Here is a 17,315-nt window from a genome sequence, read left to right as displayed (position 1 = left end):
GAGGCGCTTTTCAGTGTCTACCCTCAACATTGGAGGTCCTAGCGAAAGACCTCAGTTTTATCCACTGTAGTGGTTCTTTCTCAAGTTTGGACCGCTATATTTGCTCTCCTTCATTACAAACTTCAGCAGTACATATCGATGAAGATGAGAGAGATTATGATCATATACCTCTGTATTTCGATATTACGGTTAGTTCTGACGTATACTCAGGCCAACCATCACTGTCGCATAAGTGGTTTGAAAAACGTGACTGATCTAGTGCGAACGCCCTTGCTACACTTGGAGCTCTACTGTCCACCGTACGTGTCCCTTTCCATCTTCTTTGCACATACGGGTACCCCACTAATGACAATGCTCGTGCTGATTTGAGTCGCTATTATCGTGACGTTATCTCATGTATAAAGCAAGCTGAAAATGTGGCCGTCCCACTGATCCGTGTCAGCCGGAATACCCAAAAACCAATCTGGAAGTGTTATCTTATGCTGAAAATAGTCAAGAATAAGCCCAAACTCTGGTTAAGAATCTGGTCTGCCTGTGGTCGACCTTCTCGGGGTACTGTGTTCGATCTAAAACAAAAGACGAAACTCGAATATAAGCGCCATCTTTGCGCCGTTCGTTACTCCGGAGAAACTTTTCCGAAAAATAATAGTGAGCGGCGAAAAGTAATAAATTCTGCCAAGTTTCCGGATACAAGTTCTAGTGACATTATACCTCGTCCATCTTGGTTCGAACATTATCCAAAAATATTTTTGAAAGTTAATTATGCAGTGTATAAGCGTTTCTCATGTTTGCTCGAAAAAAATTTGCAGTCGCGTTTATGTCAGAGACATGTGATTCCAGTTGAAAAGTCGGCTATTGTTAAAGATATTAAGAGTTTAAAATCAAAATATTTGGATCTTGATGGGATTAGTGTTTCGAATCTTGTTTCTAATTCTTTCGAACTGGTGTCTCATCTCCAACTGTTTTTTCAGATTTTTTTTTGTAGTTCGTGCGTGCCCGATTCGTTCTTATGCGGTAGTGTCACGTCACTTCTAGAAAAAGGAAAAAACCCGGTTTCTTGCTGTTCTTTTAGACCCATAACGGTAGCATGTACTCTTAGCAAGCTTTTTGAATACCTCCTGCTACCTTATATCACTAAGCTTGCTCTAAATGATGATAATTAATTTTGTTTTAAATCTGGGCTAGGCTGTCAGCATGCTCACCGTGCTTTGACCTCTTTGTTAGAAGATGCCCATCGCTCTCGTCGCGTATTTCATTTTGCAACCCTAGACTTGTCTAAAGCATTTGACAGTGTTTGTCATACTCAAGCATGGACAGCGTTATGCCAGAGAAGAGTAAATCCATACTTACCGTCGCCGTAAGTCATTAGCTAATTCTTATTTTGGTCATATCCCTATTCGTTGCGGAGTAAGAAAAGGGGGAGTTCTTTCTCCATATATTTTCAATGCTTGTATTGAAGATGTGTTATCAAAAATATCGGCTACGTGCCTATTAGGACCATCTGATATCTCATATCTGGCTTATGTGGATAACCTTCTTCTGATTAGTCAAACTGAGTCTGGTCTTGCCCGTTCAGTGAAGTCAGTTACTTCTGCTTTCCGCGATATCGGCCTGTACCTAAATATTGACAAGTGTGAGTTTCTTGTTTTCAACGGTAATAATTGTTCAGAACCACTATACTGCGGTGGTTTTAGCATTCCTCGTGTTAAATCGTTTCGTTGGCTTGGCATAACAGTTTGCGATACTATGAATGCTCTCCGATCTCGTGCTGTCAAAGATAGTAGTGATAAGCTGAGGCTCGGTTACTCTAAGATTGTGGCAAATCGTGGACACTATAGGAGAAGATCGCTAACTCGGCTTTACTCAAATTTTTTTGATCATTCTGTACTCTTTTGTACTGGTATTCGGCCACTTCTGTTGACCGGTGATCTAAAACGTATTCGTATAAACTATTACTGGTACTGCAAATTTCTTTTATATCTGCCTTGTTCTTACGGGAATACAAAATTGATTAAAAAGTATTGTGCGACAGATAATACTGGTGTATTCGAACTAGCTATTGACAAGCTAGCTATTGAAGCGCCTTATAGGCTAGGGTGTTTTCACGCCTTATCCATCTTTTTTCTGTATGTGATTAACTTTGTTTCTTGTTGTTCTCTTGCTGTTTTTCTTTTGTATTTACTCCACTTAACCTCTGTTTTGTAAAGTGGGTGATAAATAAATTATTATTATTATTTTTCTAAAAACGCACAAAATATACTGTCTGTATAGTTCAAAACTGTGCTCATTTAAAATGATTTCAATGCTATAAATTCATTCAAGAAATTGTCAGAAAAAAGTAGCAAAGTAAAAAGCAGAAGAAATCTGAGTTTAGTGATAAACCTATTAAAATTCAATACAGGCCCGAAAGGCATCCTTTAATATATTTTTTTGTTGTTGTTGTTGTTGTTGAGTACATGGGGTATGTATTTCTTTTGTTTCAGATATTCGCATGTTAATCATAACCTTGTCCGCCATTGGCTATCTTGTGGATATTTTATTGCCATAGATTGCCCTTTTTGGCCAACCATCTAGAGCCAAACGAAAAGCAGAAAACCAAACCCCGGTTGGAATGAGAATAGGTCGTAAGGATTTAAAAGAAATTGAGACTTCTTTGGGGGGTGTAAAGAAAGAAGTTTTGTATAGATTGAGATGGAGCTGAGCTTGCACAGCCATGTTGGCCTCAGGTGCCTTGGTGCTGGAGCGAGTTGTTTGTAGTAATAGTTTTTTTGACTGTTGTTTATGGTACATGGCAATTATATAAGGGACTCCTCTTGTACAAGCGCATGTTTGCAGTGATAATAACAAAGGAAGTGGCTATTTCCATTCTGGGATTCCTCTTATACTAAAAAAAAAAAAAAAATCTTTAGTCTGTTTTAATATTATGTTTTTGGGCACATTTTAACAATTATATGCTTGTAATGGTTGTCCTTATGGCCGTGTTTGGGCTAGAAAATGCAGTTTGTCCTATTTGTCCTCTCTATAGCCCACCTGATGTTGGACTATAATAAAACGTTATATTAATTTTTTTTACTTTTTAGGAAGTAGCACAGCTTGTTTATTGGTTCTCAGTCGTGAAGATAACAAATTGTATTCAGCAAACATTGGTGATTCTGGGTTTCTCGTCGTTAGAGGCGGGGAAGTTGTTCACAGGTCCGAAGAACAACAGCATTACTTCAATACCCCATACCAGTTGTCTTTACCTCCTCCAGGACAAAGGGGACATGTCCTTAGCGATAGGTAGATCGTTTTGTTCACTTTATGTGCAGCTCTAAGTTGTTTCCCTTTCTTTCTTGTATGCTTAAAAGAAATTATGTATCAAAAGGATCATGCCATTCAATTGAACAGTATTACATTCGTGTTGCTTCACCCACTGAAATATAACCAACAATATATAATAAATCTATATAAATAAAATAGAATGTATGTTTTTACTATATTACTACACTGTTCATCTGATCGCCTAGAAACTTCAAGAAGTTGTTGAGTAGTCTCTTGTGAATGTTTTTGTATATTTATTCCCCCCCCTTCTTACAAAAAAAAAACCTAGTAATTCTTTGAATACTTTACGTGCTGACTGAAGTTAGAGACCGCTAACTTGGAATAGATGGCATTGAGGCAGTAATGCTGAAGTTAAATAATTTTAACCTAATTTTTAAAATACTTTTAGATTTAAATATATGATTGTTATTTACAAATAGTGGGAATTTGCCGCTGAAGAGTTTTCTGCAAGGGAAGAACTGTCCGTGAGAAGAATGTTCAAATATTTTTAAATTTAAAAATACTATCATTATTACTGCCCCGGCGGGAATTTTCCTTGAATTCCTTTGTTTTGAGATCGGTAATTCGCTATGGGTAAGCTAGTAAAATATTGTTCAATTCATTTTAAGAATTGATGAAAAATTAACAAATTTCTAGTCATCTCGTGGAAATCATATTTGTGAATTCATCTCTTTTGGTTTTTTTCAATCATGCCAAATGCTCCCTCAGGGTTTGAATTGGTATTGACAAAAACCGAACTGCTTTTCTATCTTATATCATGGCATAATTTAATAAATGTTTCGGGAATGTGGCTTCTTAATATAATAAATTAAACTAAAAAACTCAAAGCTGAAATTTTCAGCTGTATAAGAAGCAAATGAAAATAAATATAGCAAATTCGTTCGGTCTTTCTCTTATGGAAAATTATTGTAAAAATTACTTGTAAAAAATTTACTTACAAAAAAAATTTGTTTGTAAAAAATTATTGTAAAATTTACTTGTAAAAAAAAAATTGGGAAAAAGTGAAAGACATATACCCCGCATTTAAATAGCAACCGTATTCTAAGTTTGAAATTATTCAAAAGAGTTAAGTTAGAATTATTAACTTATCCGTTCGGCATTGCTTGACAAAGAATATCCAGAAAATCTGCACAATTCTTGGCAGCATCGCGGTAGACACCTTAAATGAATTAAAAATTGCAAGGGATGCCACTTGGAAAGGAAAATTGACTCCTAGAGTTTGAAAATTACCTTCCCCTCTTTATCTTGTTTAAAAAACGAATTCTATAAAAATTAAGCAAAATTTTTTCTTGTGTAAATTAGGGTATGGGGGGGGTATACATTTCCGGAGGAGGGTTTAATGACATTTATGTCATTTTTTTTGAGCTGGTTAAACGAAATATTTAGAAAAGCAAAAATAGTGAGATATCAGCATAGTATTGTACATAGAGGCAGTCATACATTTGTGAATTAGTATGTGAATCCAAAACGTAAGGAATAAGGTATTATTGGGGCTTATTTAGACATTTCAATGATAAGAGTATTGGAGTTTCAATTGAATACTGGAAATAAAAATCTAAACAATTAAATGGTTCCAGGAGCGGATCCCCCTCTACTAAGTTTTATGACCAAGTTACAATCGTTTTGATCTATCTAGTAGTAATATGAATATCATTATAAAAAGAACTAAGTATTATTTTCTTTTTCAATGATTCCATTTCAGTCCTATTTTCATGTAAAAAGGGTGCATTCATTTCCACTTTAATTCTAAGAGAATCTTATTTTGAAAATGATGGATTTTAGGAAGTAAAGGCGCCCTGAATATCAAGGAAGAAAATTGACCTGAGCAAATGTGGTGAAACAGGAAGCATAGAACATTTTTCTATTTTGCAATTAACTAGGCTCACATTTTTACTTGATGCTAAGGTTTCAAAGGCAATATATTTGGAATGATATTAATGTGGAACATATTATGAAGTATAATGGACCCCTATTTTTCTCGTTTTCTAATGTTAAAAATGACCATGGATTCATTAAAAAAAAATTATCTGCCCAAAGTAAAGAGCAAATTTGACACTTGAAACGAGGAATAGTTTTAAAGCTACTTAATGAATTACAGCTTTTTCCAAATTATTGGGGGGAGGGGGGGCAACTGCCCTCCTCCCCTGGCCCCCTCAATGACGCCAATGCTGACAACCCCCATACCGTCTCAAGACCAGAAGTGCAAGACATTTGCACTTTACTGAAAAAAAATGGACCTTAGATTGTCAATTTAGTATACATATACTGATATTTGTTCCTTAAAGTTTTATCAATTTTTTATTTATTAAAGTAAAAAAAAGTGAAAACTTTTAAATGTATGTTGTTTTCAGTAAAGTTAAAATTATGTTCTTGTCTTGAGAAGGCATGGGGGTTATCAGCCCTGTTTTGATTGGATGTGTTTTGGGAAATTATGAGCGTGGGGATGGTTGCCTTCCAATCACTTTCGATTATTAAACCAGCCATTTCAATTTCCAATCGAATAATCTCCTTTTGAGTTTTCTATGACAGCTCCTTCTAGACGAAGTGCTCTGGTCTAAAAAAAAATAATACGTTGTACCCACATCGCTCTTTACTTAGGCAGCACTGTTGCGCTGCCTATGATAATAGCTTGATAAACTTTGACATTTAATAGCAAGAAAGAGAGATGTATCAGTTAATTGATACATTTGTCAATTAATTCATCGAATTCGAATTCCACTTTTCTTCTTGAAAATTCGAAATAAATAAAAAAACTAGATTGACAAGGAAATACCCCAAATTATTAGAGTAAAAACCATTAGATATTAATTTCTAGTCAAATAAAACTAAAACAAAAAAAGTTTTTTTTTTTAATGAAAGCAAACAGGTGCATTACTAAGTGAACAGACCAAAAAGTGATTATTTTATGCATGAGGGGTTTGCCACCCTAGAACCCCTCCTTTTTAAACTAAAGTTTGCCTAGTGTTTTTCCGAAAGTATTTTAAGATTAAAAAAAAAATCAGTTTGTAATTCGAAGATTCTTTTTTAATTGCTTTTCAATTTATCTGGATTGAAAATTTTATTTTGCGCAAATGCAAACCAATAAGCCCTTTCATTCTTGGAGGACTGAGAAAAAAAAATTAAACTTTAGAGTAAATAGCTCAGAGGTTTCGGGGAGCAGCAGCTCCCCTGCATAAAGATAGGAGCAGCATAAAGAAAGATGGGAGCAGCAGCATAAAGATAATTTCTGTTTGTTCTATTTCGCTCTTTACTTGCGTTCGAACAAAAACTTATTGTTCCTTAATCTCACTGTTATCTTTTGTTTTAACAAGTCCTGAATACATTAAAATCTAATGACAATGTCAATATCAAAAATTCGATTTTTAATACCTTTTACCGTAAGCAAAAAAAAAAACACCACAGTTTGATTTCAACGGGTAGTTTATAGTAGTTGTAGCTGGGTTACTCAATTCAGAGGTTACTTGACTTAGTCAACTCAGTAATTAAACCTGTTATTTCCGAGCAAATACAATTCAATTATTGGCTTCCATAATTTTTTTCAAGCAATTTCAATTCAGTTACAAATATATTGCTAATCAAAGTGGTAAAAATATGCTATACAATTTAGCAGACATATTAAAAATTACACTTCAAAACACAAATTTTGAAAGTCTTGTCGTTAATGGTGTTCTCTGTTAAACCAAAATCTTTCCTGCAACACTAAACACTGACAACCGGGTGTTCAAACTTTTTCTTCTTAAAGATGCCAAGGTTGGATATTTGTCTAGTAGATCAATGGGCTTATGTCCTTATAAAATAGCTGGTAACTTGGATATTATGTGTGTCATCATCAGATAACATGGGTTTTTACCTCTTGAAACGCAAGAAGCGAGGTCACTTTGATATACCATCATTTCAGAGGCCACCTCATGCCTAAATCTGGTTTTATTGTCAGGGATTCAAAAGCAGCTTGTGAAAGAGTATTATTTTCCTCTGATTCAACTACAGCGTGGTATCCGAACCAGAATCAAGGTTGCGGTGTCAGACGCTACCTAGTAAAGATCCAAACTCTAGACTGTGGCAACCGAAAATTTTAAAAGGCTTTTTGAAAAAAATTGTTAAGTGAGAAATTGTTGCAAGGGTGAATTTCTCATCTCTAGTTTAGCTTGACTTTCTTCTGTTCACGGCTACTTGAAACGAATTAACTAGATTTCAAATAAACCTTTTGCGTGAATAGATCTCTGAATCTGATCCAAGCAAGCTCATCAGATCCATCATTGGTGAGATAAATATAAATGATGGACTGAACTATTAATTATCAATCTTTAATGACATTAAATAATTTTTATCAAGTAATGACACTAGGTCTTGTAACTGGATCCGTTTGAGTAGGTTATATCCACCTTTTTGACAAGCTTTCGAGGAACAACAGGGGACTCTTAGAATGGAGTCTAGAATAGAGCTGCGGGTTTCAGGCTGTTCAATTGTGGCTAGAATAAAACCGTGCTTATGGAGATGATTGAACCATTACCTTCGGCTACTTTAAATGTGTTTCCTGTTTCAATCTGAATTTACAATCAAAGCAACTAAGTCTTATTGGTCCTTCTAGATCATCGATTTTTATGACATCTTCGCCAGTAACGAGCTAAAACAGCAAAAACAATAATTTTCGTCAATTTTTTAATTTCTTTTGCCTGGTACATTTGAAAGACTAATTGTAAAAAGTGGCAATTACGGTTCGATTATGATTGCTTTTACGGTTCGATTATGATTGCTTTTTATCTTAAAAAATGAAATACTATTCCATTACAACTTAAAAACGTGCAAAATTAATTGTAATCATACAGTTGATCAATTAATCAACTGTATATCTTGAATTGTAGACTAATGGTATTGTTTTGTGAATTTGATCGGTCTTTTTGGTGTAGAAGTAATGGGTGAAAGCCGATAAATAATGAGTAATTGCTGTAGAAACAATTGTGAATTTCATTAGTCATTTTGGTGTAGAAGTAATGAGTGAAAGTACTAAACAAAAACAACTAAAATTACAGAAAGCATCACCGTCTACCAATCATCTATGTCTTGTTGAATGTTTTCTTTTTCTTGTTTTCGACGTAACACCCTAACGGGATTTTTCTAAATATGATGAATTCTAAATACTGTGAATACGGGATTTTAAATCCCGACCGGATCTGGTGACATTGGGGGGGTTGGGAGGGGGAAACCTAAAATTTTGGAAAACACTTAGAGTGGAGGGATCGAGATGAAACTTGGTGGGAAAAATAAGCACAAGTCCTAGATACATGATTGACATAACCGGAGCAGATCCACTCTCTTTGAGGTAGTTGGGGGGGGGGGATAATTCTGAAAAATAAAAAAATGAGGTATTTCTAGCTTAAGAACGGGTGATCGGATCTCAATGAAGTTTGATATTTAGAAGGATATCGTGTCTCAAAGCTCTTATTTTAAATCCTGACTGGATCTGGTGACATTGGGGGGAGTTTGGGGTGGGGGAACCTAAAATCATGGAAAACGCTTAGATTAGAGGGATCGGGATGAAGCTTGGTGGGAAAAATAAGCAGAAGTCTTGGATACGTGATTTACAAGATTGGAACGGATCCGCTCTATTGGGGGGGGGGGGGGGTAATTCTGAAAAATAAGAAAAAATGACTTTTATAACTTACGAAGGAGTGATCGGATCTTCATGAAACTTCATATTTAGAAGGACCTCGTAACTCGGATTTCTTTTTTTAAATCTCAACCGGATTCAGCGTCATTGGGGGGGGGGCGGAAATCTTAGAAAATACTTAAAGCGGAGGGATCAGGATGAAACTGAAATGGGAAGAATAAAAACCTGTCTAAGATACGTGACTCACATAACCGGACCGGATCTGCTTTCTTTGGTGGAGTTGGGGGAGGGGTAATTTGGAAAAATGAGGTATTTGTAACTTACAAAAGGGTGAACAGATCTTAATGAAATTTGATATTTAGAAGGATCTTGTGCTTTAAAGCTCTAATTTTAGATTCCGACCAGATCCTGTGACATTTGGGGAGTTGGAGGGGGAAACCGGAATTCTTGGAAAACGTGAAAATTGGGGTATTTTTATCTTACGAATAGGTGATAGGATCTTAATGAAATTTGATATTTAGAAGGAATTCATGTCTCAGAGCTCTTTTTCTTCTTTTTTCCAGATCCTTTGACATTGGGGGGGTTGGAGGGGGAAATCTTGGAAAACAGTTGGAGTTGAGGAATCGGGATGAAGCCTGGTGGATAGAATAAGAAAATGTCCTTGATACGTGATTGACGGAACCGTGCCGGATTCGCTCTCTTTGGGTGAGTTGGGGGGCAGGGGTTCAGTGATTTGGCGAGTTTGGTGCTTCTGGACGTGCTAGGAAGATGAAAATTGGTAGGCGTGTCAGGGAGCTGCACAAATTGGCTTGGTAAAGTCGTTTTCCCATATTCGACCATCTTGGGGGCTAAAGGGAGAGGAAAAATTAGAAAAAATTAGGTATTTATAACTTACGAGTGGGTGATCGGATCTTAATGAATTTTGGTATTAGAAGGACATCGTGACTCAGAGCTCTTATTTTAAATCCTGACCGGCATTAAGCCTCTGATTTTCCTTTTAAATCAATCTATTGATTCTTAGAATTTTGTTAGAGCTCATACCATATGAGCTCTTGGCTCTTCTTGCCTCATCACAAGTGCCATATGAGCTCTTAGCTCTTGTTTTTTTCTTTAGACAATTCTTTTTCAAAATGTGGGTATTATTTTTGGTTACCATGGGCTGGGGTTTGCGCTTTGCGAGGTTGCAGCTATTACTGCAACTATGATTCTTTTTTCATAGAGAGTATAAACGTACAAAATTGGTACCCAATGAAGTGCTTTATCGCTAGAAAGTTCACAAAATGTTTAAAAAGCGCATTTAATTTATATGGCTTCTGTTTGACTTAATTATTTGTCTGGAATAGAATATAATAGTGTTATTTTATCTTTCTAGTCCCGAGTCAGCAGACCAATCCCAGTTCCCCGTCCAGGATGGTGACGTCATCCTTATGGCAACAGATGGGGTTTTCGACAATGTACCTGACACAGTACTGTTGGGAGAACTGACAAAAATCAGTGGTGTAAGGGACCCCTCGTCCCTTCAACAAACAGCAAATGCTATTGCACTAATTGCGCGAACGCTTGCATTCGACTCTCGATTTGTATCCCCCTTTGCGAAAAATGCTAGGCAAGCTGGAATACATGCTATTGGTAATATTTTTTCTCTTTTTTCAATATTAATTTCGACGTGCTGTGCTGAAAACCTCATTAGAATAGAATGGAGCAAGAAGCTTGAAACTACGATCAGGAATAATTTTTAGCCTCACAGAAAACGATCAATGCTTTTTTAAGCTTGATATTGCAAGGAGAATATAAAGTAATGAGTGCCCTATATCTAATTTGTTTTCTTCAGTTTGGTTCTTTTCTTCTGCTTCACTTTAAATTTTTTAAATCGATGATTTTTGGCTTTTTAGTGGTATCTTTAAACATCCCCTTCGCTATTTAAGTATTCTGTTGATTTGCTACTTTTTGCATAAATACGTCCCTTTATGTCGTTTTCTCGTTTTTACTCTTTTTTGAGCAGATTGTCGGGCTCAGACGAGACTTCATGGAAGCGTACGGGGCTTGAATGCCGGTAAAAACTTTTCCTTAATTTTCCTCGTGGTGAGGAGCGAAGAGGCATTTTTTTTTTAAATGCATACGTCCCCCAACTGATTTGCTAGCCAAAAACGGAAAGGAATCTATTTTTTTTTTTTTTTTTTTTTTTTTTTTTTTTTTTTTTTTTTTTTTGTTTATTAGAGAAGAATAAGTTTGCGCAAATATTTCCTTTGATGGTTTAGGTGAGGAAAAATATATGAAAATTTATGGTATATATGATGCTTGTTCAGGGGAAAGGGGGTTACAGAAAAAAAAAAACTTTACAAAACGCATCACAAATTTCTTCATGTGCATCTTTGTTACTTTTTAAGAGTCGGACAAAAATTTTGGGGTGGAGGTTCGAACCCCCACCTCCAAAATTTTTGTTGCATTAAATTAATTTCATGAAACAGCTAAACAGTTGAAAAAGTTCTCTCCCTTAACAAAAATGTCTGTGACTTATTTCTTGACTTATAATCTGGTTGCTAAATTGGTTGTATGAATAGTCTATGGATGACAATTTTGGGGAAGGGGTACACGGAAATGCAAAAAAGATTTTTTCAATATCGTTGGGCAAACTCGTAATAAATTAGGATACTACTTGTTATAAAATGCAAGTTACTTGTAGTAAATTGTAAAGGTATATCTTGAAGTACCTCTTAGCTTTTTGTCACGATGGTGTTCAATTTTTTTTTATCTCTTTCTTTCCCGCAAGCAAACGGTTTGTGAGTAATTCTTTTACTTATAATCGGTTCTAAGAACGGCCTGTGGGTAAAAGTTTTTTTGGGAAAAGGGAAATAAGAAATGCTAAATATTATCAGTCTAATCGTAGGTTTTCATAGCCCAAAATATCCTCCTTAGTTTTTGTTATGTTGATATTAGTGTCGCACTCATCTCTTTGTCTCCCCCAGTCAAAAGCTTAGTAATTTATTAAATTTTATTTATAATTGTGTTTCTAAGCCAGTTCTACTAATTTCTAAGCCATAATAATATGTCAGCATTAGAAATAAAGCGTCTCTATTTTTCCTTAGAAAAAAAAGAGGATGAACGAGAAAATTTGTTTGTATTTTTCTTTTGATAACGCAGCACTGCAAATTTCTCAGTAAAGTTTCTAAATCACCTTAAATTTAATTATCTTCTAGTTTCAATCAAAAATGTGAATTAAATAGTATCTGAAAATTTACAAGAAGTGTAGCCAAAAAATTAACTTTATCGAGTGTTGTTTGGAAGGTCCCAATCCTATTGACGTAACATGCTGTATATAGGTTTGACGGAAGAGAAAGAAAGCCCAAAATTTTGAATTTATTATTATGAAGACTTGAATTTCTTCCATGTTAAGTTACTCTTTAATTAGATTTGTTCATGTTCTAGGTGGAAAACCAGACGATATAACAGTTCTGTTAGCAACAGTCGCCATCTAGTTACTGTGGTCATTAGGAATTATTTTATCGATTCAATTGGCATCCATGAAAGATGGCAGTTTTATGTCATCCTAATCAGCAAAATCAGAGAGAAAAACACACCCAACACCTGACAAGTGATTAAACGTAGTCAAATTTTTAGCTATTTGTGTTTCGCATTAGAGGCTTCGTTTTGCCTGTAGACATGTTTAGTGTGTCCTATATTTATTATGAATTATTGTAAGCAATGCTTCTCAAAAACTAGTAATCCGTCCTGGCTGGACAATCTTCTTAGGTGTCTTCAACTCTGCAGAGATCCCGTAATTCTGGAAACTTGGTCCTCCCTTATCGGTAAAGACCCTCCCCGAATCGCCAACTCCGTTAGTTTCTGCGTTGCCATTCAGTTTTCTTTAGTCGTAGGGTATCCTTTGAGTGTTGGGTCCCAACCAGAAAGAACTCCTCTGGTCTAACTAAGATACGTTTTGTTAGGAATTCTAATTCATTTTTATTGTTAGATGTGGCTTTTCTAATAATAGATGAGGTAGATTGGCTTCTCAAATGCCTTATTAAATCCGAAAAGTGCGTTTCCAAGATAACATAGTTTTGAAAAATGAATTTTTTGATGTGGAAATACTCCACAACCGTCTATGGTACATCTTATCTGGTTAGTAACATGGATAGTTACTAAATGAGGCATGGTACTCCTGTTAAAGAATCAAGTCAAAATCATTCCTTGGTGTTAACCATATAATAAAAAATAAATAAACACGTAAGCACAGGATTAAAAGTTTGCAGACAAACATGACCGTGTCCATGAGCTGAATTTGAGATGGAGTTAAGCTGAAATTTTTGGTGTAGTTAAGAGTGGGGCTGATTATAGGGCCCCAATCTTCAGGGACTGGTGGTGATTTATATGTGGTTTATTCCCGCACAATACACTCCCCGCCCAAGTATCGTGTTGCAATATTTCTTATATGTTTAATATTTGATAAATTGCCGAATAAGGGTTGCTTCGAAGTGGGCAGTTTTGTTCATCACACTACCAACCTGATCTTTCAGGTATATTTGTATGTTTAGCCGTCTAAATGTAATAAAATGACTCAAAATACTTTTTTTCGGATATATCTTAGGTGAAAGGGGCTGTGTCCTGTTGTCTTACTTCTTACAATCGTGGGTTGTCAAATACTCTGTGATGTTGTGCAATATCAATCTACTTTAAAGTCTATTGCGGTCAGCTTGGAGATCTATTAAATTGTGTCTTTGTTAAATTCATGATGCGCAAGGTCATATTTGATCTTTTAAAGAGCTAATTTTTCCTATGATGATCGTCTGTGGCAATTTACTAAAAACAACTGGTCGTTAATAAAAGACAAAAATGTCAAAATTTATCTTTAACGGTCAAAGTCCGAAATGTTGCTTTCGTTTTGCCGCTTTTCTGTATGATTTCTGCCTTGTAACTTAACGGATTATGATTCACAACAAGCAATCTTTGGAACTCTTGCTCTAGAACCTCTTATATTCTTAATCAGACATAATGGAAAAGAAAGACTAGAATTCTTCACTTATGTCAGTGCTGATAAGAAAAACAATTTCTTGTTTAGAAATATAAAGTCCAGTGCATCAGTCGATTTGAAAAAACCGATCCTAAATGTCTATTATCGAAAAAAATAAGCTCTATAATGGGGTCCCCATGGATTATTTGCCTGATTTTTGAGAAGCATTTGTTTAAGCTATGAGTGCAATGATAGTATGTGCTGCATTTATACTTGCTTTGACTTAGTGGATTAGGTGAAGTTATACGCTAGCTAAGCTCTGTTTGTCAGAAACTGTTTTAATTATCACTACGGACAAACCATAAAAACAAACGAGTTTAATGGTAAGAGAAATTCAAGTAGGATTTGTCTTATGTAGTGTTGATTAGGTGAATAGTTGTGTGGAAATAGTTGCTTGAATTCAAAGACGGCATTATGGAAATCAAGGCATAGCATAATTACAGGAAGATAAATTGAATAGGCATAATACGCAAGTTAAAATGAGATCGTACCCCATGTCTCGAAAGATTACGTACCCGTAAAGTAAAACTGCCCCTTGCCATTTCTAAGCCAATAGGATAAAGACGAGTTTTTCCTCATTGAACAGTAGATAACTGAATATTAGTGCACATAGGCTATCTTTTGGGGACAGGAGCCTGTATTCCACTAAACACTCTTTTCCCCATATCCGAGTGCTTAAATGCCTCGCTTACTACTGTTACTAAAGATGTCAAACAAGAGGAGTTTTTGACGATTGGATTATTTATTTAGTATGTGGAAAACACCATAGATACACATTACTTCAGAAGCTAAACTCGTACTAGCATAGCAAAAACATCTGCAAACCCACGGAAATTAACGCAGCAGTCATGCCAGGTTCCATTCAAGAGGCGTTCTCATTTTGTTACTGAAATTCAGGCGTTATTTTTCTTACAAGTCTCGATGAAATCTTGCGACCTTTTGTCTTCTCAGAAAGAAAATAATTTGTCTTTAATTAAGGCGTTTCTAATTTATCTTCTTGATACGGGATAGCTTTTAAGCATTTTCGGAGGTCTCACTTTAACTGCTGTTTTAAATGTGCGTGACTAATATCAACTTAAACCTGGCGCTTTTTCGGAAACCAGAAAACTGCAAACGGAATTATGGTAAAGAGCTTGAAAACTAAGCAATACACTTCCCAAAACAGAATATAGGTCATTGCATTTTACTTGGTTACCAGATTAAGACACTTTCTCAGAGAAGGGAGACAATTCAGAGTCCCTGGAAAACTAAGGAAAGCCAACGTTATTTCTTTGTCTATACACCCTAAGAACTTGCTGTTTAAAAGAGTTGTTATCCAAAAATAAAAATTGCCACTGCCTTCTGAATTGGTCGACTTTTCTGATGTAAAGACACTGAAACCATCTAATAAAATAGGCTATTTGTTTAGCCTAGAAATGAAATTCTCGGTGGAAATTTAAACAAGATTTTCGCAAAAATGTTTTGATGGTTAAAGTGAAATAGTGGAAAATCAAAGAATATTGGGAAATTAATTAAGGAAAGAGTTCTGGGAAGTCTTTTTTTGTGGCAATTAAGTTATTAGAATACATTACTACTACTAATAGCTCACTGCAGCACCAAACCATCTGAGGCCAAACAGCTGCAAGCGTTCTTCCTCCATCCCAATCTATTCAAAGCCTCTTCTTCACACCATCGCAAGAAGTTCCAATTTCGCTTAAATCCTTCTATACGACCTTCTCCTGTCCCATTCGGGGACGACCTGCTTTTCGTTTGGCCCTTGATGATTGGCCGACAAGAACGATTTTTGGCTATCTGTCATCCGGAGAACGTTTCCTAGCCATCTCAGCGTTTCTCTCATTATAACCCTAGAAGGAGGGATAGAATGACGCTTCAGAACCATACTTGCCACTGTCATCACCAACTTGCAATATTCTAATCTTGGCTCCCGCACTTATCTTCTTCCAAATTTTATGACTGCATTAGATGAGCAATTAATATTGGCTTTGCTTAGTTTTCAAGGGGCAATTCAATGGAAATAGTACGTTTTTCACGTACCTGAACGGATTCTTTTCTGATCTCGAAAAATTGCTTATATTGATAAACCCTCAGTTAATCCGTTTCAGGAGCATAAGCTACATTATGTGAACTGTTGGGAAGTCCGCTATTCTCTAGAAATAACCAGATCAATCCTTTTAGCTGAGAAAATATGTGGCAAGTAACCCTTCGAAATCTGCAGCGCCGCAATATTTCATTAGACTATTTAACGTACTTGGGGAGTTTTGCTTCAGTTTGGTATCATCGTGCAGGGATTTTATAGCCGTCGAATTTGGGTTGTTGAATAGTGTGTTGTTTTTAGGATTTCTTCAAGCTGATGACAAGAAATTAAATAATGTAATAATTATTTTATGTGAAGTTTTTGCTGTTCGTATAAAGGCCCTTGGTATTGATATTTTACAATTCATATACAAATACTTTGTTTTTAAATTATCATTTTCTTGCGCTAAATACTATCGCACGCTTTACTTTTTTTAAAACAAACTATTTCAAATGTAGAAGCAGAAAAAGCGAATAAGTCTAGATTATTTTGGCAGTTATATTAGCGGATTTTACATGATCCAGCGGAATATCCTGGAATTTATCGAAAAGGAGAAGCTTGATTAATAATAAAATATAATTGGACTTGCATTACGTTATTCCTTCCTTGCTACTTATTTAATTATGTAGAACTACTAATTATCTTATTTGCATTTTAAACAGTCGAAACCAGGAATTTGCACAAGGGAGAGAATCAAGAACTATAAAAATATATCTTTAAGGGTTGCTTTTCAGCCAGATTTATTTTTTCCAAATTTGAGGGAGGTTCAAACCCTCAGTTTTTACCTCTCCTTTTCTGGATTTGGCTTTTTGCGAAATACCTTTAATTTTACAAAGAAGAGAGCCAATTTATCGTACTTTGAATGTTGCAGTTGTAGGGAAAAATAAAGGAAGCTTTCGTGTATGGATTTTGTAATTTTTTTGAAAAAATAAAAATATGATGTGATTTATTTTGGCAAAGTAATATTTTAAACCGAACTTCAATATGTCCTTCTCTAGTGTTTGCGGAATCGATCCAGAAGATCAGAAACGAAGGTAAGTTATTGATGTCAAATTGGGGCGTTCTTATCATTACTCACTATTAGACGATCAGATAATAAGAGGATTAGGAGAAATCACGTCCCTTTTATGACATTAACAAGGTGCCGATACACCGTCATAGCAGAAACTATAAAGGCAATCAGAAAGAGAGACTTGCTGTGAGCAGAACAGGGGTGAATCACGATTCGAGTCCTGGAGTAAGGTCATAAATGATTTAAATTCCTAATTGTTTGAAAATAAGGTTTTATAGTAGAAAAAAGGGGG

General features: G+C 35.5%; 1 protein-coding gene across 6 annotated transcripts in view; it reads left to right on the top strand.

The window, feature by feature from the left end:
- Nucleotides 1-16,960, top strand: part of LOC136032249 (protein phosphatase PTC7 homolog) — a 38,388-nt gene extending 21,428 nt beyond the window's left edge. For all 6 annotated transcript variants that reach the window (XM_065712484.1, XM_065712480.1, XM_065712482.1 and 3 more), the window contains exons 4-6: nt 3,081-3,279; nt 10,302-10,558; nt 12,356-16,960. In XM_065712484.1, the coding sequence (XP_065568556.1) occupies nt 3,081-3,279; nt 10,302-10,558; nt 12,356-12,405 (506 nt within the window). In that variant the 3' untranslated portion in view covers nt 12,406-16,960. The remainder of the gene's footprint in view (nt 1-3,080; nt 3,280-10,301; nt 10,559-12,355) is intronic.
- The last annotated feature ends 355 nt before the right edge of the window (nt 16,961-17,315 follow it).

Source organism: Artemia franciscana, chromosome 10 (genome assembly GCF_032884065.1).
Source record: "Artemia franciscana chromosome 10, ASM3288406v1, whole genome shotgun sequence".
Lineage (NCBI taxonomy): Eukaryota > Metazoa > Arthropoda > Branchiopoda > Anostraca > Artemiidae > Artemia > Artemia franciscana.
This window is presented reverse-complemented; position numbering and strand designations above follow the sequence as displayed.